General features: G+C 32.4%; 1 protein-coding gene across 1 annotated transcript; it reads right to left on the bottom strand.

Moving 5' to 3' along the window:
* Nucleotides 1-680: 680 nt before the first annotated feature.
* On the bottom strand, nt 681-23520 carry LOC139523515 (fibrinogen-like protein A). Its single transcript, XM_071317580.1, has 5 exons — nt 22996-23520; nt 20755-20900; nt 10112-10208; nt 7512-7676; nt 681-1498 (listed from the first exon to the last, which is right to left on the bottom strand). Exons 1-5 carry the CDS (start codon nt 23369-23371, stop codon nt 1248-1250), a joined length of 1035 nt encoding a protein of 344 aa, XP_071173681.1. The 5' UTR covers nt 23372-23520; the 3' UTR covers nt 681-1247.
* Nucleotides 23521-26039: the final 2519 nt, after the last annotated feature.

Here is a 26039-nt window from a genome sequence, read left to right as displayed (position 1 = left end):
AATCTAATTTAATTTTTGACCCTTTGGACCTTAATGTAGACTAATTTGAAAACGGGACCAAAAATTAAGAATCTACATTTGATAGATTTCTATTTACTAGTACTAAAGTTATTGTGCAAAAACCAAGAATAATGCTTATTTGGGCCCTTTTTTGGCCCCTTATTCCTAAACAGTTGGGACCAAAACTCCCAAAATCAATCCCAACCTTTCTTTTGTGGTCATAAACCTTTTGTCAAAATTTCATAGATTTCTTGTTCTGATTTGTCACTGCACGTTACGAATTATGGTTAATGTAGTACCATAATAAAGCTGCAAGATTGATTTTTGTTTGCTGGACGTCCAGTTGCAAATATTTCTTGCGTATCCAGGACGAGACTTAATTAACCAATCATCTTATAGAAAGGTTTTGCGAAACGGGCGACGCAGTTGAAGCGTTATAAATTCACGATAAGAGCTTTTGCCTTGCAACTGGCCACCTACGAACAAAAGACGTTACTTCAAAGGTTTATATGTTTGCAGAGAGCGTTGCACCCGATTTAACTTCTCAGTGGCTGCTTGTTTATATGCCTAACGTCCAATGACCAATACTGCTTGCATATTCAGAAATCGAACACATTAAATCTGATGTAAAGGCTTTGCAAAGTATGCTCCACCAGAATTAAATGCAGGAATATTTGGCATTTTTACTTTTTTAATTCGAGCGTCACTAATGAGTCTTTTGTTGCCGTTGCTGTCATCTGGCTTACACAATTTTAATCCTGGTATCTATCGTGAATTTATTTACAACTTCTGGCTCAATGCTACTGCTTGAGGAGGTTTTCTCCCCTAGGGTATCACTAGCCAAAATGTCAGTACTTTTGTGTTGACATGACTTATTATTGATATGGTCACAATTTTAAATTAACTGTTTACAAAACCTGTATTTTTCGAAACACTAAGGATTGTCTACCCCAGGAATAGATTACCTTAAAGCTATATTTGGCAATACTTTTTGGAATTTTGAGTCCCTAATGCTCTTCAACGTTGTACTTTATTTGGCGCGTCAGTGACTTTTATGTTCAAAACATTAAAACAGTCACTTCAATTTTCGTTATTGTCGTAGGTCAACAAATTGTTCAAAATATATTTCTTTATACAAAGATAACCTTTTCAGAGTAGTGTATTACTTCAAGATTACTTTGAATTCATTGAAAAATTAGAAACTCTGTTGAATGCATCCAAAATATTGTCACCATAAAAAATAGTTATTAGTATCTTCTTATCATCATGCGTGCAAACTTTAGATAATGATGTTTCGTTCCTCTTGCATTTTTAGACCAGGATACAGCAGTCCATTCATTTAATAATCCTTTTTTCAAGATACCGTTTAGATTTGATTGATGACAAGTTTTATACCACCATCCACCTTTGGCCTTTTTTGCACAGTCACGTTTATCGTAATCATTATCTTGGTCCATTGTCGAGAACTTACAGCCATTATGATACGTCATACGATCCTCTGTCAAAGAAAAAAATATGTTATAGTAAGTTTAGGCGCAAAATAGAGCTCTTCCTAACTTGATTGTACTTTAGTCGTAATAATGTTTAAATTTAAAACGATTTGGTTGGTCCTCAGAAAAAACAAGAATATAGTTACGGTAGTTTAGACTCCATTTCTAATTACAGTCCAATTTTTAATTAAGTAAAGCAATCAATATAATAGTGTAGGACGGAATGATTTCATACATTTGTATATTAAAAGGGTTAAGGACTTTCAGCATGCTTTCAATAACTGCTAGCATTCTTTCATATGGTATGATATTGATAATTGCTTGTCTGTACTTGTGTTTTATGTAATTTATTTATCATTATATTGCGTTTAGGATTTTTATGGAGGGCCTCGGTGGCCGAGTGGTCTAAATAGTTCAACTACAGCAATCATAAGCCTGTCAAAAGTAAGATTGTGAGTTCGAACCCCGCTCGTGGCAAGGTGCGTACGTTCGACTCCGATCTTAATTACAAGGATTACCAGTTTGCCTGCCGAAGGTCTGTGGTTCTCTCTGGCTTCCTCTACCTATACAAACTGGAGGCCACGATATTGCCAAGAGTGTTGAAAGTGGCGTTAAACACTAACAATCAATAATGTTTACTGAATTTTTTATACGTGTTCTTTTATGTTCCTTTTGTTAGTCCGTTCATCAAGATTACATAGGGATAGGGTTTAAGTAAATCAAAAATAATTTACCCCCTGTTCAAAGTAAGAAGTATAACCAGTAATGGTTTTGTGGCATACACAGTATCTTATATATGTTTTTTTTATTTGGATCCTTTACTGTTGGTAGTTTCAATTGATTCACAACTTTGTCTATTTGATATTTGTGTCGTGGAGTTGCTGTCTCGTCAACGTACTATATAAATCCCATATGTTTTACTCATAATCCTTATTTACTTACGATTGTCCCCTTTATTTGCCATAGAAAGAGTTCATATCTTATATCATGACATTGTTGCGGTAGGCATTTTCCCACGAAACGTCAACATTTCACTTTTTATTTCAATACTAATGCATTGTACAGGACCTTGAGACGCAAACACATAACACAAGGGTGATATTAGCCATATTAAGTTTTTGTTTTTTGTTGAAGTATTAATACAGCCGTTGGATTTTTGTTCTTCTATTTAATTGTTTCACAATTTGTCACCCCGACGTTTTGTTATAGCTACCGTTATATATGGGTGTTGCTCATTGATGAAGGTCGTACTGTGACCAGTCATACTTAATATATATTTGTCTTTGTGGTCTTATTTGATAATTGTCTCATTAGCAATCCCATATTTTTGTTTAAAAAAAAAACATTTAACTGCCCCCTTCTAAGCCGAGAACTGCGAACAAAACCCGACGATCATATAACTAAAGATACTGTAAATATCTCCATTGTAAGCAAACTTTAGTTCGGGAGGACTGGGTTAATCTATAATTTTCAATTGGACTAAATTTCAGTAATTGTGAGTACTCTAATATAGGTTAGTTTGTGAACGTTTTTTTTTTTGGAGGGGGAGGGGGTTATCTATTTTTATGCTTTTTATCGATCTGATGGGTCAAGCCCTTTCCTACCGATGTTTACAATCTGTTCCTATGTTGTGTTGTTATAACATCACTGTACCAGTATTACTTTTCACTTCTGCTAGTAACATATTTGGTGTTTTGAAACTTTAACCTAGTTTATCAATGACTATAAATACACTTTGATGACGTGAGATTTGCTCTTTTTCTACTATCAATAGTACGGTCAATAAATCTTAATAAATGCGTAAGGTATTATAGTCCTTAACAGTTCATATAGACGTTGAATCATTGTCACTACTTAATACAGTAACTAATATCTTTTTTTAAATCTGAGTTAAAGGTGATTTTTGTTCACATGCATAATTTAGCAGTTATCAATTTATAAGCTATAATTTTTACCAGAGAGGATTTCTGTCCTCTCTCTATCGAATTTTTGGGGGAGATAGGGGGATGAGTCAAATAAACAAAGTTTTGTAGCCAATATTACGTATTATACGAACCACATTATACAAGATATTAAATGTCGTCTCATAATTTTATCCACAACTCTATCAAAATATCAAAGAGAAAGTAAAAGGGACACATTTTTATTAAGTTAAATAACACTTTATTAACATTAGACATTTGGTGTTAATTGTAGAAATTAAGTAAACGGACAAAATAAGATTTTTTTCATATCATAGGAATCATTTCAATAATATGGGGACGAAGTCCACAATAACGGTAGAAAAAGAAAAACAAAAAAGAAAAACAAAAAAAAATCGGGAAATTTTCCGAATTTTTCATTCTACTAATGAACTCAAAATCGTTAACTCTTTTTTTCAGACTTTTTTAAATCCCCGCATTTGCGCAGAATCCTACTTCCTTTTACCGGTCTTGTTTGCGTGAGACGTAAGGTGCTTGAGGACAGGATCCTGTAATGAGCCCCCCATAGTCCCTCCACCTTATTATCATAAATCTCAGATTTTTTAATATATATCACTTATTTGTACCATAGATTGCCTAACAATGTAATTTTAACACACTATTTAGTATGTAAATATAAGAATGTTTAAAATATTTACAAAATGATGAAAATAAACGCAATATTTCGCTAGACCAACTAGCTTTATCAAGCGTGCATCTATCCAGGTGAAATCGGATGTAGATGATAAGAAACTTTTGCAGCTCAACGTCTATGTTGCATTGAACTGCCTTTGAAATAAGAAAATTTTGCAGCTCAATGTCTATGACCTCTTGCATTTAGCTGCTTTGAAAATAAGAAAATTTTGCAGCTCAATGTACATGTTGCACTTGGATTTAGCTACCTTAAAAATACATAATTGGTATTATTATCTCCAGTAGCACTTATTTGTACCATATATATATACTAATATACCATATTTTTACTTTAAATATGCATGTTTACTCTCAACGTACAGCCATTTCACAAACCACGCCTCTATATAATATTCATAGATATTTCATTTTGTTTACGTACTGGTTCCCACATATGATCTCTATAATTCATCTTTTAGAGACATACCTTGTGAATGTTACCAGTATAAATAAACATAAATAGCGGCCACCTTGAATTTCGAGGAAGACCCAAAGTGAAGGGATGGGTAGCACATAATTTTAGTAAAAGTTCAAACACTTAGAACTTCGGGGCATATAAATGTTGAAAATATGCCGGACAGCCCTACATTTTGACCTTGAAAAAAATAGTAGTGCATATGAGCTTTCGATTCTAGGGTATAATTTTTTTTACCAAAACTTCATAGTAATAGTGGTACAGTTTTAGACGTAAAAGGAGTTCCTATGGGAAATTGCATTGCCTAAATTTACAGAAAGGCAACCTTAAAAGGAGCATCTGTTTGACTGCACAGGCTACATAAATAGATGTGAAATCTACGACTAGTCAACATTTGTTAAATCCGATGCCTGACGTTTGATGATTGCCAGGCTGTGTGCACGTTATAAAACTTGTTTGGGAAATTGTATCCAGGTGCACTGACAGTCTCGTTAATCTATTAGATAGAGACACACCAAGGTAACAAACAAAACCCGAGAGAATCGCATGAACTCCCGCGGGAACGAGACTATGTGAGTCGACAGTGTAAGCTGTATTTTCAAAGTCCAACCTATACTAACATGTATTCAAATAGAAAAGTCTTGAAAAACACTTTTTCTCACAACAATAGTTATTTATCAGAATCATAGCCTAAAAGAAATCACTGCATTTGCTCTAACTGTTCTTTTACAGAACATTTTATACACCCACCCGTATTTCATTGTTTTTAGAATTTGAAAACAAGACTTAGATTAATGTTAGCTTATCCTATACGTGCATGTTTTCTGACATGAAAGGCCTAGAACCTGCATGAAACTATTCTGATAACAAACTGAAAGCGTTACAGAATACTATAAATGTAAAGTTTAGCAGTTAATCATTTCAACATTCTAGATTATATAAAATATCCAATCCTGCTTCTGTCTTCAGTCAACATCTTACTGTATGCCTGTTTATCTTTAAAAGTTCATAATCTCTGCCTATAATGGTCAGTGAAGAATTTTTGTCACAATAATATTATCTCTTACTATATATCTAACATAATTTGACTAAAATGTGACTAGAAGTGTTTATACAAAGCCATTTTTGCAAAAATTATATGTATGAAGTGACCAGTCTGATATATGAATTCACTTAAAGTTTTATAGAACTGACTGCTAGAATCTGTTTTTGCATAAATTCAAAGCACAGTTATTGTTTACAATACAGAAGACCTTTATAATAATAAAATCATAGCCTTTACAGGCTATTTTATCTGTTTTATGACAAATGGATTAGGGAATTTTCTCTGTTATTTGACCCTTGGGCCTCCAATTTTGCAAAATAATTCACCTATTTCTGTGAATATAATATTTAGTATATTTTTAGGATAGAACACACTACTGTTAGCTTTATTGAGGTATTTTTTTCTTAGGTCAAACATTTGTATGTCCCGAACTTTAAAAAGTTTAAACTTATACTAAAATTCTATACTACCCATCCCTTCACTTTGTGTCTTCCTCGGAATTCAAGGTGGCCGCCTCTATTTTTGTTTATTTATTCTGGTAACATTCCCAAGGTATCATGTCTCTATGAGATGAATTATAGAGATCATGTCTGGGAACCAGTACGTAGACAAAATAAAATATCTATGAATATTATACAATAGAGGAGCGGTTTGTGAAACAGCTGTATTTACAACATGAGTTTTATTGCGGGATTGAAGAAGTCTAGGTCACCATATAGTTCTACCCAGAGCAATCATTTTAACTCCCCTAACTTGTATTCGCACTGAAATCTATCAAATCATTCCTATATGTGAAAAATTTCTGCCTTAAATATAGATGTTCTAAATGTTGTTTTTTTTCGGTGATGTATTGAAGCCAGTAAAGCTAGTTCAGTCGATTTAGACGATCACAAGTATTCAAGAACATTACATATTTTTTTACTAAAATGCATTATGAAAGAAATGTCTAAAGTGTGACCAGGTGAAGGTTAATCCAGAAAAGAAGCTTAGGACGCATGAAATTTATAAAGTGTTATGTTCTTTGTATAATAGCAAAACAAGAGCTATTTTCTGCTATAATTGATGCTTAATTGTTGAAAACTAATCCTTGTTCTTGAGAACGACGACTCGTCCTGCATCGAATTTATGTTTACGGCGAGAGAAAAAAATAAGGGAGCATCTAGTACTGCCCAGTAAACAATGCCCTGACGTCATTTCTATCGGTGTTTTATATTATACTCTAAATCCTTAATTTGTATTGAAACTTCCTTAAACATATTTTATACGACAATACTCAAATATCATACGAGTCTAAATACATTTATCAGTATGTTTTATATTTCCTTAACGTTGGCGAACATGTTTCTTGAGCGCGGTCAAATGGTTAATGAGTCCGGGAGACTATTGCATTAATTTCTATGAAAACATCTACTCCTACTCCGTACGCTATTATGTTTACTAGTACCCTGGATATTTGAAAAACATTTTTTTTTATAGGAAACTGTCTTTTGTCTTGAATGGTATTTGTTCAAAGTACAGGAATGAAAGAACGTGTTGAGTTTATGCCAATTTGGCAGTAAAATCGTAAGCTGATTGATAATATTAATTCCACAACATGGCAAAAGTCGGTTTGACAACACGTTATTATAACCAGTAAAAATAAGTGTAATAATATTCACGTTACCATTTTTATTCCAACATAATAATTATTATAATTTCAATGTCCGTATAAAACAGATCGTATACATAGATGAGAAAAAAATGAAATAAAATTTAGGCTACATTTCAATGAGAGATCATAACCAAATATAAAGAATTGGCCAATAAACATATGCAAGTAGTTAAAACAATATAACCATATATCGGGAAATGGTACTTAACCTTATCCATAGTAATTTATGAATCCTATAATTGTTGAAATACTATACCTGTTGTGCCACTGTAACCCCCTATGGTCAACTCATACTTTAATGATTCGTTTTTTACTTTGAACGTCTTGTAGACAGCGTACCATGTATCTCCGTCCCAGTCACTTATATCCACTCGTAATTTATACCGTCCACTAGAAGTTAGTTTGTGAATATTGTCGTTTCCTTTATAAAACCAAACAAAAAGGAAAATTAAGCATGGACTACCCGACACTCCTATTGGATTATAAAAGCTGATTCATCTAGTTAGTTACATTAAGAGACAAAAGTTTTTATAGTGTTGTATCTCCACTATTTTTCAGGTATTTTTGCTGTAAAAAAATGTTATAAAAATTATCTTAGTTGTACTATGCTTAATTTGTTTGCACGATGAGTTGAATTCAATCTTTGAGCAATTTTTAGCAGAACCAGCAATTTAGAATTAGGGATATTGCACAGATAAAACTATATAGTCTATCTCCTATAGAAATATAAAGAATAATGTTTAAAACAACATTGTTTTGTGGTGAACTGTTCTATGTCCAGAAAAGAGGATGCTTTACTTATTTAAGTTGTTTACCTATTAAAAGGAAATCGAATTTCCAAGCTGTCAGAAAAATGGGAAATACATCATTTATAAGATTCACACGACGAAATATATACAATGAGTATTTTTTAAGCACAAATATTCATATATTATATTTATAAAAAAAAAGTTTGTAAAACTATAATTGTAAGTGAACGTGTTTCAGGGTGTACTTGCATGTAAATAATTTTTACAAAAATGTAATTACAAGAACATCAAAATCGCAGAAAACTTACTGGTTTAGATTAAAGTACGTCGTCTTGTGAAAAATTGAGTCGACTGCCACATCTCAATCTTATTAAAATATCTTCTTATATTGCCATCCACAGTGCTGCCGATAGCTACATTTGTAGGTGAATAGCAAAGTAAGATACCACTTTACCTAGATTGGCACCTGCAGCACTGTAAACGGTAAGCTCACATGTTATTTAAAAGAGTTTGGCCATAACTATTTATAAAAAAAACACGCCAATGCGACACATGAAAGAAACCAATGTTTTGACAATGGAAACCTTCTAAAATAGATTTCGTGCAATTACTTTGATAAGAAATTTATAGATACGGACCATATGAGTATTTGGACCATACGCGTATTATCATGACCAGATGAATATATACTCGTTCGATGTTTAAAAGGCCGGACCATATGAGTAGTAATAGTAACTACATATAGGTTTTTTCCAATAAATTTTGTAGTCATTTGCAGGAACACAGAGCTCGTTCTCCGAACCAAAATCGGCACATGTGATTTACTGTAATTCTTTATCTTAAGCATGCTGTCTGAATTTTCGTGTATCTTTTATCTTGCCTTCGCTAGAGTCAATTTAAAGGTGCTGTCATCTTGTCGACATGTTTCGTCCGTAAGTGAAACCACTTACTTCTGTTAGATGAATGGATTTTTTTTCTCCTTTCACCGGTGTTAAGATTATTTAACTTTTCTACTAACTTTCACTTAAGGTTACAATACACCATTAGATTTTATGGGCGCAGCCATTTTATGAGCATAACATGGTATTCAGAATTAAGAGTATGGCTACTCCTGATTGGTCGATATATGCGCCCGTTATTTTTAATTTTTAAAGACTTCGTGCATTCTGCTTTATACAAAAGGCAAAATAAAAATTATTCCGTAGCCCTAAAGGCACTGAGATGACTTTTTAACGCTAGGACAAGACACGTATTTTTAAGGGCAAAATTGATAGGCATGGGAGATAAGTACAAAATACGCTAAGAAAAGCAACGCGAACCTATATTTTTGGGACCAAAAAATACTGTCCTAATAACTTTTCTTTGATTCTAGCAAGGTTTCGTTAAAAAAATCAACTTTCTAAAGTCTGTATCTCGAAAAAGGCTACCATTGTCGCCTATGGGGAAATTAATTGTTTATTTCAATCTATAAATTGCTGTGTTATTGCTCCAATTCATACGATCTTAAAATAACTGCAGTTTATACGTGCTGCCCCTCTTTTCTTATATTCAACATGAGAATAGAAGCATGAATAAATTAAATACCGAAAAATAATTTGAAGTATTTAAGAAATCTTAATTTACCAAAAACAAATTAAACACTAAAATAAATCACAAATGAGATAAAAAAAAAAAAAAAAAGAGGGTCCTATACCCAAAATGCGTAAGAGTTAAAAATTGACTTCTTGTGTATTGGTTCATCTAGATATTTCTTTAATTTGTATTCCAAAATTCGTAAATGACCATGTAAAAAGGTTTTTACTATAATGTTAACCTGTGAGTAAAATTCATGTTATTTAATTAATCACTTAAGACATTACATGATTACTTTTTGATTAAATAAGACACAATTTCATTCAAGGAACTATTAATTTATGACACCTTAAAGTGTCATACCTTATTAACGTTTATCGTATTAAATACCCGAACCATGCACTTATGGTCGACCCATATGAGTATATATACGCATATGGTCATGACCCTACACTACGCGTCGGGTTAAAATACCAATTTAGTTCGGAACATATAAAACATTAAAAGAATAACACAAATATTTAAAAAATATTACCTAACCAAAAACTGCCATTCAGACTTCCAAATCCATTTTTATAGTCTGACCAAGTTCTATAAAAATCAGTAAAGTCATCTTGTCGTCTTTGTATGACCTGAAAAAAAAAGACAACAACATTGCTTAATCAATAACCTTAATATACATTACATTTGATAGGGACTTTTACATGTATCTTATCAGATTTACCAGCGTCATCATAATTTCTGTACGAATGTTATTTTTCGGTTTATCAATATCAATTTTTCCAACCAGAAACAACAACATATTTTGTGTGGCTGTATTGAAATATATATTCCAACATTAATGTATGTGTGTATCTGAGTTACAAGAAAACAATTATTTAGCCTTGGTTTATTAAAGGTGCATTGTCGTTTCCATTTTCGTATCTTTAGTGATGACTATATACTATACATTTAAATTTTATCTATCAATCATCTATATGGTCCGAGACCACAATTATTTCGTAGTGCATTTCTTTTATAACATAAATGAAAATAAAAAAAATCCCACCTGCGCTTTCTCAAAGAAATTTTTACAGTGTGTTGTACTACTTTTTGGACAAATTATATCAAAATTATAGAAAACTTCATCGGCTCTAACACAAAATATGGACAATTTTTTGTTTGGGGTGTCTTGAAATCTTTTGACAGCTTCCGCAGTGCTAATTTTAAACCTTTTTCAGCTGCACCAAATTACTACTTTTCTTTAAAATTCTGGACCCAAATGTTTTTACAGTGTAATTTCACCCCCCTACTTACAATTTGAGGCATTACACATGGAGAAATAAATTTGGAAGGGTGTAAAAAATTAATGGCAAGTAACTCACTGTCAGACGACAGTTGTGGTCTCGGACCATATACTCCGTCGTGAAATACCGTCACATCAATTACATTATTGTAAATAAACGTTATTATTTGGCAATTCATACAATAAAACCTCTTATAATTAATGTTACTCAATGTTAGCACTAACATTTATAAAGACGATTATTTACTGTTTTTAAACCTTTTGATAGTTGAATTAAAATGTAAGACAAATGAAAATACAACTTATAAATTTCTTTCATCCGAAATACTTGTGGGTTTATACCGTCATTAGGAAAGCCAGGAATGTGAAGAAGTATAGCAGTGGTACAATGTATAAGCCATATTATCAATAGTGGCATGCAGAATATTCAAATTCTGAGCACAAAGTTTGCACGAAGGAGGTGGAACCTTAGTTTCTTAAGAATGTTTTATTTTTTCAACAGATAAATTTTTACAAATGTTCAAAATTATGTCGGCACCGAAGCACCGATTACAAAGCTGGTTATATCCTTGGTGACTATTATAGCAGTCCACCAAGAACGTTCAAACCAAAACATTTAAAGGCCAGGGATGCAGAAATATGTAATAACGGTGAAAGTTATCCCGTCAAAAGTGACATAAAAAGAAAATACAAAAATACCAAACTCCAAGGTAATTTCAAAATGGAGAATAAAAATGAGAATGGAAATGGGTCATGTGTCAAAGAGACAACAACCCGACTAAAGAGCAAAAAACATTCCAAGGCCACAAATGGGTCTTCAACACAGCTGTCCACAAAAAACTGACAAAATCGAACATTGGACTTTATCAACCATCGGAACGAATGGAAAAAAAAACTGTCATAAACCTGACTTGGTACAGCCATTTTCTGAACAAACAATGGTTAGTTAAACAGTGAGTTAAGTCTTCCCCATGTATGACAGTTGTTTACAGTTCTGTTATATTGAATAAATTGGACGAGCAACTCAAACAGACATAGTAGGTTAGAAAAAAGAGACGATCTTCGAAGGTTCAAAGGGACATTCACACTCATAAGTCGAAAACAATCCGACAACTTCATGGCAAAAAAACGAAAAACGACGAAAAGGCAAACAACAGTACAAAGAACACAACATGGAAAACTTGACACTGAGCAACTCGAACCCGGCAAAAACCGTGCATAACTTTCCTGCTGCGAATGTGGTACCTGTCGTGTTGCTCAGATAAGTAGACATCCGGTGATAAGTCTAGTTTGATAGGTCAAATTCGAGGAAAAGAGGACGAGATTGATGTATTGACAATTTGATTATGTTAAACTTTGTCTTCATCTGTGAAACCGATATTCCATAACCGTCAACCGACTCGTCCGTAAAAGCTTCAATGTGACATTAATTGGGATCCACCAGTCCAAACTGTGTGAACATACATATCAGACATGCAGCACAAGTAATATTTAAATTTTGAAGATGGCCTTTAATCTAAATCCTAAATATATATTCAATTGAAAAAAGCACTTATATTTGATTTTTCACATGTCGTAAACCATCTGAAAATTGCAATCGTGTACTAGAGGTAGTTCAGCGGTAGATTAATTCAATCAATGATTGATTTATTGCTGTTTGTCAATCAGCCAGTAATATGCTAAGCGAAGAGACATTACTCCTGTACACATAATACATACATGTATGCTGATTTTCGTTCTCGTCCCCGAATTTGCTAATTTTTTGCTGATTTTCCAACTTATCCGAGACATTGATGATGTAAGTCTTTGAAATAAATATCATAAATATTTTGCAAGATTTGTAAACATGAGACCGCTCAAAATGCAATTTGGTATATAATTTATATTTCCGAGGGGCACAATTCCTTTAAAAATAGTTGCTTGGCACAAATTTTCGGACTTCAGGACTTTGCTATATAATTTATATAATAATAATACTAAAATAACGAAATCCAATTTGTCAGCCGCCATGGGGTAAAAACGACAAATCAAAGAATTCAACTTTATATATAGCTAATATAGGACAATGGTGTAGATTTAATATTACACCACCACAGACACTTTTGTTTTCCACATAATTAATATTGCCAATAATATCGGGTCGAATCCGATACCGATACCAATAGTATATTCACCTGTTACCTATTACCTTATCTGTACTTCCGCATCTGACAGGCTCACCACCAAACGGTGTATTTAGGATTTTGCTGTATTCACGGGTCATAATCACAGGGTTGACACTACTAAATTCAATCATTGTCACATTGTTCCCTATTGTAGTATTTTAATCAGTATCTATGGAACGCCATGACTGCCTTATGTTAATGATCAGCATTATATGCAGTGCTCACACCATTATATTAAGTGCTCACAACATTATATTAAGTGCTCACAACATTATATTAAGTGCTCACACCATTATATGCAGTGCTCACACCATTATATTAAGTGCTCACAACATTATATTAAGTGCTCACAACATTATATGCAGTGCTCACACCATTATATTAAGTGCTCACAACATTATATTAAGGGCTCACAACATTATATTAAGTGCTCACACCATTATATGAAGTGCTCACAACATTATACGTTTTTTGTTGTATGATGAGATTGGTGTATGATGAGATTGATGTATGATGAGATCATTCGGTAAACATCGTTTTTTTGCGGAAATTACCGAATCCATAATTTGTAAATTACGGTAATTCCCAGCATACAAATTTAAACAGTTATTAATGTTTGGTGCAAAATAACTAGTTTGTGAATTTAAATTCTTTTAAGAATATAATTCGGACTACGCCGCATTTTTGCGCCTGTCCCAAGTCAGGAGCCTCTGGTCTTTGTTTATCTTAATATTATTATAATTTTAGTTTCTTGTGTACAATTTGGAAATTAGTATGGCGTTCATTATCACTGAACTAATATATATTCGTTGATGGGCCAGCTGAAGGACGCCTCCTGGTTCGGGAATTTCTCTTTACATTGAAGAACTGTTGGTGACCTTCTGCCGTTGTTTTTTCTATGGAGTCGGGTTGTGATCTCTTTGATACATTCTCCATTTCCATTCTCGATTTTATGCTATACATAAAAGTCAAATTAGTTTCGACAATTTTCCATTTTTTCCCCCGTGAGTGATCCCTATCCATGAGAAAGAAGCCCCACAGAAACAATCAAGATCCGCCGTCAAAAGTAACTTTCCAGATAACGAAAAAAATATTCAGATATGAAATTTTCAACCTTTGAGATTGATCCTAACATGGGATATGGAAAAAAATTGGTAGCAAAAATAACAGAAATCCTCAGACTATAGACAAGCTTGTATGTGAGAAGAATTAGAACGCCAATCACAACAACGAGAAGAATTCACAGTAAAACAATACTAGAAGTTCTCCATTTATATAATTATATTACAATTATATATTGACATAATAATGAGTATCTTTTTTTGTGCTTCCGTTACAAAACAAATTGTGTGGACTTTAAATAAAATCAAAGAAGTGCTCAGCAACAAATAGCATTCCTATTTTTGTGTTGTTGCTATCATCTGGACCTAAACACAAATTTGAATCTTTTTTCGAGGTCCATTGTTATCAAAGAAGTGCGATCTAAAAGATATTATTCTTCTATGACTTGTAGTTGATTATATTTTGTATCTTAATGTACCTTAACCAGAATTAATTTAGGTCAAGTAGTTATCAAAGGTACCAGGATTATAATTTAGTACGCCAAATGCTTGTTTCGTCTACATAAGACTCACCAGTGACGCTCATATCAAAATATTTATACATCCAAACAAGTACAAAGTTGAAGAAAATTGAAAATGACTCCTTTTTCATGGACAATCGTTACTATCCAATAATAGTAAATCATTCTATTTTACTCACAGTTTGTTTCAATCTTTACCTAAATGCAAAACTTAGATGCATGTTTTTTTATTAGTTGTTAGTGGCTTTGAACTAGCTGTCAGTAATTGCGAGTACTCTCAGATCAGTACTTATAGTGTCTTTTTGTTGTTGGGATATAGAAGTACCCGCCCATGTCTACTCTATTTTCTGGTAGATGGATTTATATGTGTACCCATCTGATGAGTTAAGCCTTTTACAACTGATTTTCATAGTTCGTTCTTATGTTGTTCTGTTACGCCACTGTCCCAGGTTAGACGGAGGGTTGGTATCCCGCTAACATGTTAAAACCCGCCGCACATTCTGTATATGTGGCTGTCCCAAGTCAGGAGGTGCCTTTATTTCAGTGGTTGTCGTTTGTTAATGTGTTATATACATGTTAGTTTTTCGATCGTTTGTTTGTACATAAATTAGGAATGTTTTACGTTTATCATTTCGGGGCCTTCTATAGCTGCATGACTATGCAGTACGGGCTTTGCTCATTGTTGAAGGCCGTACTGTGGCCGTTTAGTTGTTAATTTCTGTGATGTCATTTTGTCTCTTGTGGAAAGTTGTTTCATTATCAAGCATACCACTTTTTTTATATATATTAACCGTGCAAAATGACGAACAAACGTAGTAAACGTTTTTCATCCCCACAAACTCAGTTTTCATAAGAGATGATAACTTTAAATGAAAATAATGTTAAACTGGGTCTTGAAAGGGTAAAATTTATGGATTTTTTTGAAAAAAAGTGTGTTTCCAGTTTTTGGAGAAAAAAAAAATTTGTTTTTTCTGAGAAAAAAAAATTTGGTTGATTCACCCCTAGCTGCCAATATATGCAATGCTAAAATTGAATTAAAAAAAATATTTTCCACTTGTCGCGAGAAAAATAAAAATCAATAGCCCCCCCTGACTGTTTTATTTAAAATGTAATTCAGCTTTTTTTAAAGAGGCACTAGCTACGATATATATAAAAAAATTTTTTTTTTAGATCAATCATTAATCAAATTGGAATAATGAAATAATAATTTGCTTTTAGCAATCAATTTCTTTTAATTTTGTTGAAATAAGCGATTAAACATAATTTTTGACTGATTCACTTGCAAGTGAAAACGTCATCATCATTCTAACCGGTATTCATGTGAACTTCGAGTTAACCCCTAGCTAGAGATTGACAACGCATGCATTGTACGTGTACTGGTTATTTAAAGAAAAAGAATGTCAACAATGAAAGTAAAACTACGGTGAATCATTTGATTACTAATTCGATGCACATAAAATCATTGGTTAAAAACAATGAGAAACATCTATTTTTAATCTATAAAATAAAATCAAACAGACCTATAAAAATGAAATTGCACGTGTTGGTTTAATCTATTCGTATCTTTATTTTTGTTTACATCGCTTATATGGTCATCTGAGGTCAAATCGATAGTTAATTAGATGGTGTCTGGACTAAAATACACACGAAACGAACCTATATATTATCTACCCCATGCTCTGTAAACTGTTTATTTTAGACTTTTGATAGTTTGGATAAATGTTTTACATTGTTATAAACCAAATATGAGAATTTGAGTCAAATCGGTTACAATGAATTTGACAGCTAGTGCCCCTTTAAACTGAGTACGGACTATAAAGTGGCACCTTGCTAAAGTTCTTCAGTAGGAAATGAGCTCGAGGAATATGTCATACAAATTTCCCTTCGATATTTCATTAAATAAGCTTTTTATTATTTCACTTACATTTTGCCATTCGTATTTCTTACGACGAACAGAACTACTTTAATCATTCACTTCTTAGTTTCATCTTTTCCTTACTTATTTCAATCAGTTTTAAATATTGTATACTGCCTTATGATCACATGACTTTAATAACTGTTTAAATTTGTTTGCTGGGCATTACCGTAATTTACAAATTATGGATTCGGTAATTTCCGCTAAAAAAACGATGTTTACCGAATGATCTCATCATACATCAATCTCATCATACAACAATCTCATCATACAACAAAAAACGTATAATGTTGTGACCACTTCATATAATGTTGTGATCACTTCATATAATGTTGTGATCACTTCATATAATGTTGTGACCACTGCATATAATATTTTGACCACTTCATATAATGCTTTGACCACTGCATATAATGTTGGGAGCACTTAATATAATGTTGTGAGCACATAATATAATGTTGTGAGCACTTAATATAATGTTGTGAGCACTTAATATAATGATGTGAGCACTGCATATAATGGTGTGAGCACTTAATATAATGTTGTGAGCCCTTAATATAATGTTGTGAGCACTTAATATAATGGTGTGAGCACTGCATATAATGTTGTGAGCACTTAATATAATGTTGTGAGCACTTAATATAATGGTGTGAGCACTGCATATAATAGTGTGAGCACTTAATATAATGTTGTGAGCACTTAATATAATGGTGTGAGCACTGCATATAATGGTGTGAGCACTTAATATAATGTTGTGAGCACTTAATATAATGTTGTGAGCACTTAATATAATGGTGTGAGCACTGCATATAATGCTGATCATTAACATAAGGCAGTCATGGCGTTCCATAAGTATGACTTTTTAAGATGACAAATTATGGACTTAATATAAGGCGTATAGGTACAGTTTTCCATTTGTTAGCCGGCATGACGTAAAACAGCGAATCAAATAATTCAACTGTATTTATAACTAATTTAGAACAATGCTGTTGATTACTTAAATACTCCATTACAGGCCCTTTTGTTTTCCAAATAATTAATATTACCAATAATTGATAGGTTCCAGGTCGACGGGTTCAAACAGAAAGATTTTGAAAGCAGGGAAAACTGTGCATCTTATAATCGGCATGACAATACCAATACTAAAATAAGGCATACGCATAGTTATATACTTTAATTCAGTCACGGGCCCGCTATATCACGGGTGTGTTCTAGTATGATATAAATTTCAGTATGAAAGAGTTGAATACAAGAGAAAAAGCGCTTCCAAGACCAGGTGATGCATGTAGATTTGAGAAAATATATCTGAAAACAAATTATCAGTTCGTATCATAAAAAAAAAGATGTATTTACAAGTAAATGAAAAAGTAACAACTTGTAATAATTGTTTTGTTTTCATATTATATTTCCTCGAATTTAATACAACGTCACCGAACTCTGATATGACGTTTAATCTGTTTTCGTATCAATTTTGTCTCAATATTTGCAAAAGTATTAATTGTACTTTACACGGACTTAATATTCTTTTATTATTCTGATTTCTCTAAATGTTTGTTGCCTACTAAATTTTATTGAACATATTCTGAACAGTATTACGTGTAACACGATCTGGAGTTGTCTCAGCATATTGCGAACAATTTTAATTCTATTAATTATATGATAATGTTGATTTTAACATTGACTATGCGAAAATAGTAGACAGGGTGAGAGACAATAGTGCACGACCCGAAGTTTGACATTTGTGTTACTATTAAAAGAGCTATCATTTTATTGATTTTACTTGCAATTTAAAAACCATTCTCATATCATGGAACTTAATAACTTACAAAAAAACATTGATATTGGATCATACCTATTTATCTGTAATTAAACGACTTCTAAAGTATTCAAACAATTTTGGCTTCAACGGCAGTAAGCAGAAGTAAACAAAGAACAAAAACGTTCTCACAGAAACTACAGTATTTTAAAGTCTTTCAAAATGTCAGAAAAATTCATAGGCGGATCCAGGGGGGGGGGGGCCTGGGGGACCTGCCCCCCCCCTTTTTGTGGGAAAAATTTGGTTGATTATATAGGGAATCACTAAAGCATGACTGGAGTGGGCCCCCCCTTAGGTCAGTCAGCGGGCCCCCCCTTATGAAAAGTTCTGGATCCGCCACTGAAATTTAAATGAATATATCTACTAATAGTCATGCTTATAAATCCAAACCACGTGTCTATCGAAGCAGCTTAGCTCCGCCTTTGCACGTCAAATTGACAATGATTGACATGAAAATCAATAGTCTGTTGCAACAGCAAGGCATACTATTTTCACATAGTGCAGTTAACGCTATATATTTCTTTAAAAAAAAATATGCGGAAATAGAGAAATTTTCCTACAGAAGGACATTCTTACAGGTAGTATAATAATTGATATTCAATTTAAATTGATAACAGTCTAAACAGTCATTACTATGACTCAAAAAGTCAGAACACTTAGTACTGCACTGTCGACATGTATACCCTATTACAAAATGTATGATTTTATCTCCCGGGAACTTTCAAAATATACTTGCAGTTCAATTTAAAAGATACCAGGGATTGTAAGACGTTACACGCGATGTTTGTACCTCACTGGAAAATACGGTGTAGTTGGCAAGATGCAAGTCCAAAAATATAATTTTGTAATATTATATTCATTGCTGTACTGTGTACGTATTTTAAAAAATAATGTTTTTTTAAATAAAAATGAAAAAAAAAATTGTTGAAACTATGTTTTATGCTACATGCGACATGCTTCATGTAAAAAAACGGCAATTTTTAGGCTGTCCAGCGTAACATATTTCATTTATTGTAACCACTAAACTAGGATTTTCGTCTAAACTATTTAATATTTTGAAAAACAGGTTTTTCCTTTATTTAACAGAAAGGTTCCTTCTGTCTTTTATGCATTTTTATGACGTTATGATGACGTCTTAGAAGAAAAAAGGCGTTCCATACTACAAGGGCAAGTCTGTTCAACGGGAAACAAAATTGGGATTACAGATTTGATTTATCTAAAATGGAAAAAGGTTAGTATTTGTATTTACTACATCAATATTAGTTTGCTTAATTTGATGAATTTTAAAGACACATATCCTGGAAAATAATATATGGTAATTTATGACCGATTTTTCAAAGGCTTACAAGGTTGTCGCACCGCCATTTTTTGACGTAAAAACGAACTCAACTTAAATTTTCATCAATTGTTTGCTTATCAGTGCTCTTATAATGGTAGAATTTTATGATTTTTTAAAATGCAATTTTTAAAAAATTTTCAAAAATCTAAAATACAGCAATTTTCAATAAGTTGTTAAAAAGAACCGTCAATTTCGCGGAGTATAACAAGAATGTCGCACTTGCTTAAAAACAACGTTTCAGTCAAAGTTTGGGTTTGAACAACTTACGAAATATTTGTTTAATAATTCCAGTAATTATGAAAACGGTTATGATATGAATATTTGTCATATTTGAATACTTTCAGTTGATATTTGTATTAATAGATGTAACTTTTATCCGAGACCTTATAAACTTTTATTTACAGAAGTAAAGATTTCTGCCGCAGATAGAATAAAACTCTGGAAAGCAAAGACATTTGAGAGAATGAAAGAAAAAAACAAAAATTATTATTTGAAAAAGTAACTAAGTAATGAAACAAAACAGCCAAAAACAAACACTTTCAATGAAATACTCTGCAATAAAAAGGAGAAAAGAGAGAAAAGGCAAACAAGAGAAAAGAGAAAAAGCAAAAAAGAGAAAAGAGAAAACAAAACAAAAAGAAAACAATCCTATCGCAAATCTGCGAAGGAAATTGCCGTAATTGAGCAAATATCCCTATATCGGAAAACTTTCGCAAATAGAACAGAAAAACGTCTCGCATTAAAAGAATTAAAACAATCTTTACCATTAATCACCGATAGTTTCCAATTTGGCAAAATGAATGTTGTTGTAACGCGAGAAGATAAAAACGACATACACCTAGGAAAGACGGTTATCCACGATTTACGAGAAATTGTCGACAAAACCAAGTTATTAAGAACAGATAGTACAAGAACTGCAATCAGCATCATAACGGCGTCTACATATGGATCAAATGTTCAAAATGAAGTTTTTGTATGTTTAGAGCAGAATACATATAAAATCAAACTAAGGACAGACAACTATGAAAATAAATAACAAATCTGCAATTGGAAGTATCTTAACTATAATAACTTACTGTCCATCTACCGCCATCGACGTCCATATTACAATAGGCTTTCACAGAATGAACATTTTCTGGGTATATTGTATAGACTCCACTTTTCGTATTACCAGCGTTTATATCAGAACAGTCTCTTGACAACTTAACAGGTCTCCCAGTTTCTGTTGAAATAAGGAATTAAACCTTTAAATTTACACAAATCAGAATAATTCAACAATAAAATAATGAAAAAGCAGTTATTTGCCAATAACGAGCACGACTTTAGAAAAACGTCCAAATTAAAAATACATGTAAGTACAATTTCAGGAAGATAATAATTAAATAAAAAATAAAGGCAATGAATACCAGGCACTCATTATACAAAAGCAATGAAAGTTGTATTCAAGAAAATCGAAACAAAACTACAGCATTCAATTCACTTTTTGTTGACAATTTTTTTTCTTCAGATATATATCTTGGTAATGTTCAAACCAGCAACGTATAGCTAACCTTGAATCAATCGAGACTGTTGTCTCATAAATAACGAAAACAATAATTTGCTCGCTTATGAAGTTCTTATTACGTTTCCATTCAATTAGCAATTCTAGTTATTCGTTTAATTCATTCGCATTGTAAGAGCCTTAAAAATATAGTTTTTGTTTTTGCCATAGGTTTGAAATTCCTTTTGAGGGACATTAAAAATACTCTATTATAACCTAATCGCAATGTCGGAGCCTAAAGAAAAGCCTCAGCCTAAAGTAAAATTCGACACCAATCAAAATCACTAGAACAGATGGGCCAATTTTCTATGTTACACCTAATTTACAATAACCGTGACTAGCCTTTTTGTAAGTTTTCCTATTTAAGTTTGTTTCTTAGATAGACACTATTCGACATAATTGGTCCGAGACCACAATGGTCGTCCCTTGATTTTCGTTGTTGAATATAGTCCCTAGTGTTGACAGTGGGTTACTTGCCATTAATTTTTATACCCCTTCCAAATTTATTTCAATGTTTAATTCCTCAAATTGCAAGTAGGGGGTGAAATTACACTGTAAAAAAATTTGGGTCCAGAATTTAAAAGGAAAGTAGTGATTTGGTCCAGGTGAAAAAGATTGAAAATTAGCACTTCGGAAGCTGTCAAAAGATTTCAAGACGCCCTAAACATAAAATTGTCCATATTTTGAGTTAGAGCCGATGAAGTTTTCTATAATTTTGATATAGTTTGTTCCAAAAGTAGTACATTTTTGTACAACACACAGTAAAAGTTTCTTTGAGAAAGCGCAGGTGGGATTTTTTTAATTTTCATTTATGTTCTAAAAGAAATGCACTACGAAATAATTGTGGTCTCGGACCAATTGATGAATGGAATGATTATAAGGTGTACAAGTCCGTCTAGCAGGGTTTATCTGACCTTGGCCTCATTTGTATGGTTCAATGATTAATATTACGTTTTAATTGTTTGTCTGTTTCTTGTATCTTTAAGCAATAAATGACCTTATGTATGTGCCTGTCCCAAGTCAGAAGCCTGTTATTCACTGGTTGTCGTTTGTTGATGTGTTACATATTGGATTTTCGTCCATTTTTTTTATATATATATAAATAAGGCCGTTTTCTCGTTTGAATTGTCTTACATTGTCATTTCGGGGCCCTTTATAGCTGAATATGCGGTATGAGCTTTGCTCATTGTCGAAGACCGTACGATGACCTACAGTTGTTAATTTCTGTGTCATTTCGGTCTCTTGTGGAGACTTGTTTCACTGGCAATCATACTATGTCTTCTTTTTTATATTTATTCTGTATATGGAATATTTGTAGGGTATGCATTTATTTCTGGCTTGGTTCATCTGACCATGACCTCATATTTTTTTATCATGTTAATTTTATTTGATACTTGTTGTAAAACTTTATATTTATATTTAGGACTATCAACCTACATAAATGGTCAGTCCATCATGCAGGTGAGATTATTCAGTGTGTGCACTCTTGTTAATGAATCCTTCTGTTAACATACCATTTCTTTTATTTTTTGTTGGCATAACGTCGGAAGATTCCGATGATTTCCCCCAGACTCTTAATTAATTCTGCAATAAGCGAAAGCAAACTATGCCTAGATATATATTAAACCTAAACATTATTTGCAACTATACTTTTATTTTAATTTCTGAATTATTTCCATCATCATTTTATGACTACCCAACACATATGGATAAATAAATTAGAACTCGCTATTTTACAAATACATATGAAAATTTAAAAAAAAAAGATAAACTTTACCTGAAACTGATCCAGTATAGCTTCTATTCGAATTTTCCAATTTTTCTATTAACTCTGTTACATTTTCTGTCAAATCTCTGAACATTCTTTCGAAACGAGATACTGTAGTTTTAAGTTCATCTTGACTATGTTCAGCAATCTCCTTAACTTTGTCCGTATATGCAGTAGATATAGCTTTATCTATATAGTGCTTAAGTTGTTTATTCAAAGACGAAACGTCAAGGCTAGCCACCAGTGGTGCGTTTATGTTATCTGTTGCCAAAGGCATCTCCACCACAGCATCATCAGAAGTATTTAATGATATTGTCCAAACAACATGATTAGTTGTTAATTGCAAAAACTGACAAATTAATAACCACAAAGTCTTCATTCTCATTTCGAAATCAACGTTTGGTCGGATTAGAATTTATAAACGATATTCTTTTTCATCGACAATTTTTACATCTTCATCTTGCAGCATTAACAGTAAGATTTGCAAATCTGGGGATTTCAGATGACGCACAATATATTGGCATCTCTCTTTTTCTAAATATTTTAATAAACCGAAATACATTCTAATGTTTTTATAGTTTCAACTTTCTTCCTTGTGTCGTAATCTATAGGAAATGTTTATTTCGTTTGAAGTAGACTTGGCAAAAGAGATTTGTTTATGTTCTGAGAAACCGATATTGTTAGGAAGAGAAATCAAAATAATTTGAGGAATAAAGAAAATAATCATTCGAATCTTTATTTACAACTCTTATAATATACAAGGATTATGAAACATTACAGAAGAGTGGCCGGCACGACTGTTCGTGTACTGTATGACCAAAGTAATACATACTATGGCAAGCCGTTCTCGTCAAAACTATGTTTAAACCATTTTTCGAAAAATTTACACACTGAGATTTAAAAACTTCAAAACGCACACTGAGAATTGAAAATTACACACTGAGAATTGAAAATAACACACTGAGAATTAAAATTACACACTGAGATTTCATAAAGACGCACTGAGATTACAAAAATGACAAACGCACACTGAGAATTGAAAATTACACACTGAGAATTGAAAATTACACACTGAGATTTCAAAAAGAAACACTGAGAATAAATAAACTGAAAACACACACTGAGAATTTGAAATTACACACTGGGAATTTAAAATTACACACTGAGATTTGTGCGTACTTTTTATGCGCACATATCTAATTAACATACTTTATCTGAATCTATTACAAGCTTAAGGAAAACAACAAGGGGACAGAACTCGTTAGTCCTTCGGTTTGGTTCCAAATTATTAATAAAAAAAATCTTTAGAAATACAAGAACAAGAAAAATACCCACTTACTCTTATTACAAAATATAACCAAATGGTGAAAAACTTTATTAAAATTATAAGAAAACATTGGAACAATCTGCAAACGAATGCAGTGAAATGTTTACGCAAGTGTCTATTATATCATATAAACGTAACAAAAATATAAAAGATTAACTAGCTAAATCAGGGAAACAGTTGGAAGACTTTTGAAAAGGGACCCCTATTTAATTACTGGTAGTAATGATCTGAATTATAGGCAACAAACTAACTTATGAATAAAAGCGATGTTAAGTCTTGAAATTTATTACGAATGTTGGTTGAAGGAATCGCATTTCATTATGACAAGAGTTCTTGAGATCAAGATATTAATCTGTTGAATTATTCATCTCATAAATATTCATTAGTAATTTGCATATTAATCTCTGTGTGTCTTTTTAAAATCTCAGTGTGTAATTTCGATTTCTCAGTGTGTTATTATAGGTTTTTAAATTTCGGTGTGTATTTTTTTTCGAAAAAAAGGGCTTAAACATAGTTTTGACGAGAACGGCTTGCCATAACATACTATACATCATCAATTGTTATCACTATTTTCAAATACTATCTGGATTACTCATATATAGTGTCTAAGCGCTTTAATTTGACGTCAACCAGTTAATGATTATACATGTAATATTAAAATAATAAAATCACTCACGAGAAAGCAAATAAACCATCCTCCAAATATTGTAACAATTTAAAAAACAAAATGCTGTCAGAAGGGTATCTCAACTATCTGGCAATATTTAAACAGTTACCCAAAACAAATGAACCTAGGAACACACTATATAAATTGCTTAATTGAAACAAGAAAATATGGGTTAAGACGAAGTACAACTGTATACCTATTTGCACGCCTCTAGGAGAATTCTAGATAAAAAAAATGCGTCGTTACTTCCGCGAGTTATCTCCCTTACTTCGAGGAGGTATATAAGCACAAACAAAAAGAACTGACTTCGTGAAGTCTATTACAAACCCATACAAGTATGCCTCTGTTGTCTCAAAACCTCTTAAGGATCTATAAGGATTACTCCTATCACAAATCTGAGTATCCTGTTGTTTGTTATAGCCTTCTGTCTAACCACAGCGACTGTTTTTTCTTTAAACCATGCAAACGAAGGAACAAAATACGACTCTTGTTTATATTAACAGAAAGCAAAAAACGCCAAACAACAATATCATAACCAAAAAAAACAACAAATAAACCAGTATCAATCCTGCGTCAACTCGTACAAAATTAAATAAGATCAAACCAGAATTGACCCTACAATATTTTGTTTAAAATCGTAGTTTTGAATGAAAAACATGCAGTGACGTAAATTTGTACACCAGATGAGTTATTGTTTGTGACAGATTACAACTGGCGGATATAAGACGCATCACAATCAGTTTAACTTTAAACACAATTTATATTTTGTGTAGGCTTTGTGACCCTTCTTTTATGTTCTATTATATCTGTTAAATACGTTTACAACACATTGACCATAACAGAGCAACCAACCAACACTGAAGACATCTTAAAAATCATTGTTTTAGAGATGCAAAACAAATATGTTCATACAGTCCAGGGGGACATAACCATGATAACTCGAAATGTTTCATTGATAATGAATAATTGATTGGTGATCGTTAATTCAATATCAATGTTTAATTGGTGCTTGTTACATTGATATTGAATGATTGATTGGTGCTTGTAACATTGATATTA

Source organism: Mytilus edulis, chromosome 5 (assembly GCF_963676685.1).
Source record: "Mytilus edulis chromosome 5, xbMytEdul2.2, whole genome shotgun sequence".
NCBI classification, from domain to species: Eukaryota; Metazoa; Mollusca; class Bivalvia; order Mytilida; family Mytilidae; genus Mytilus; species Mytilus edulis.
This window is presented reverse-complemented; position numbering and strand designations above follow the sequence as displayed.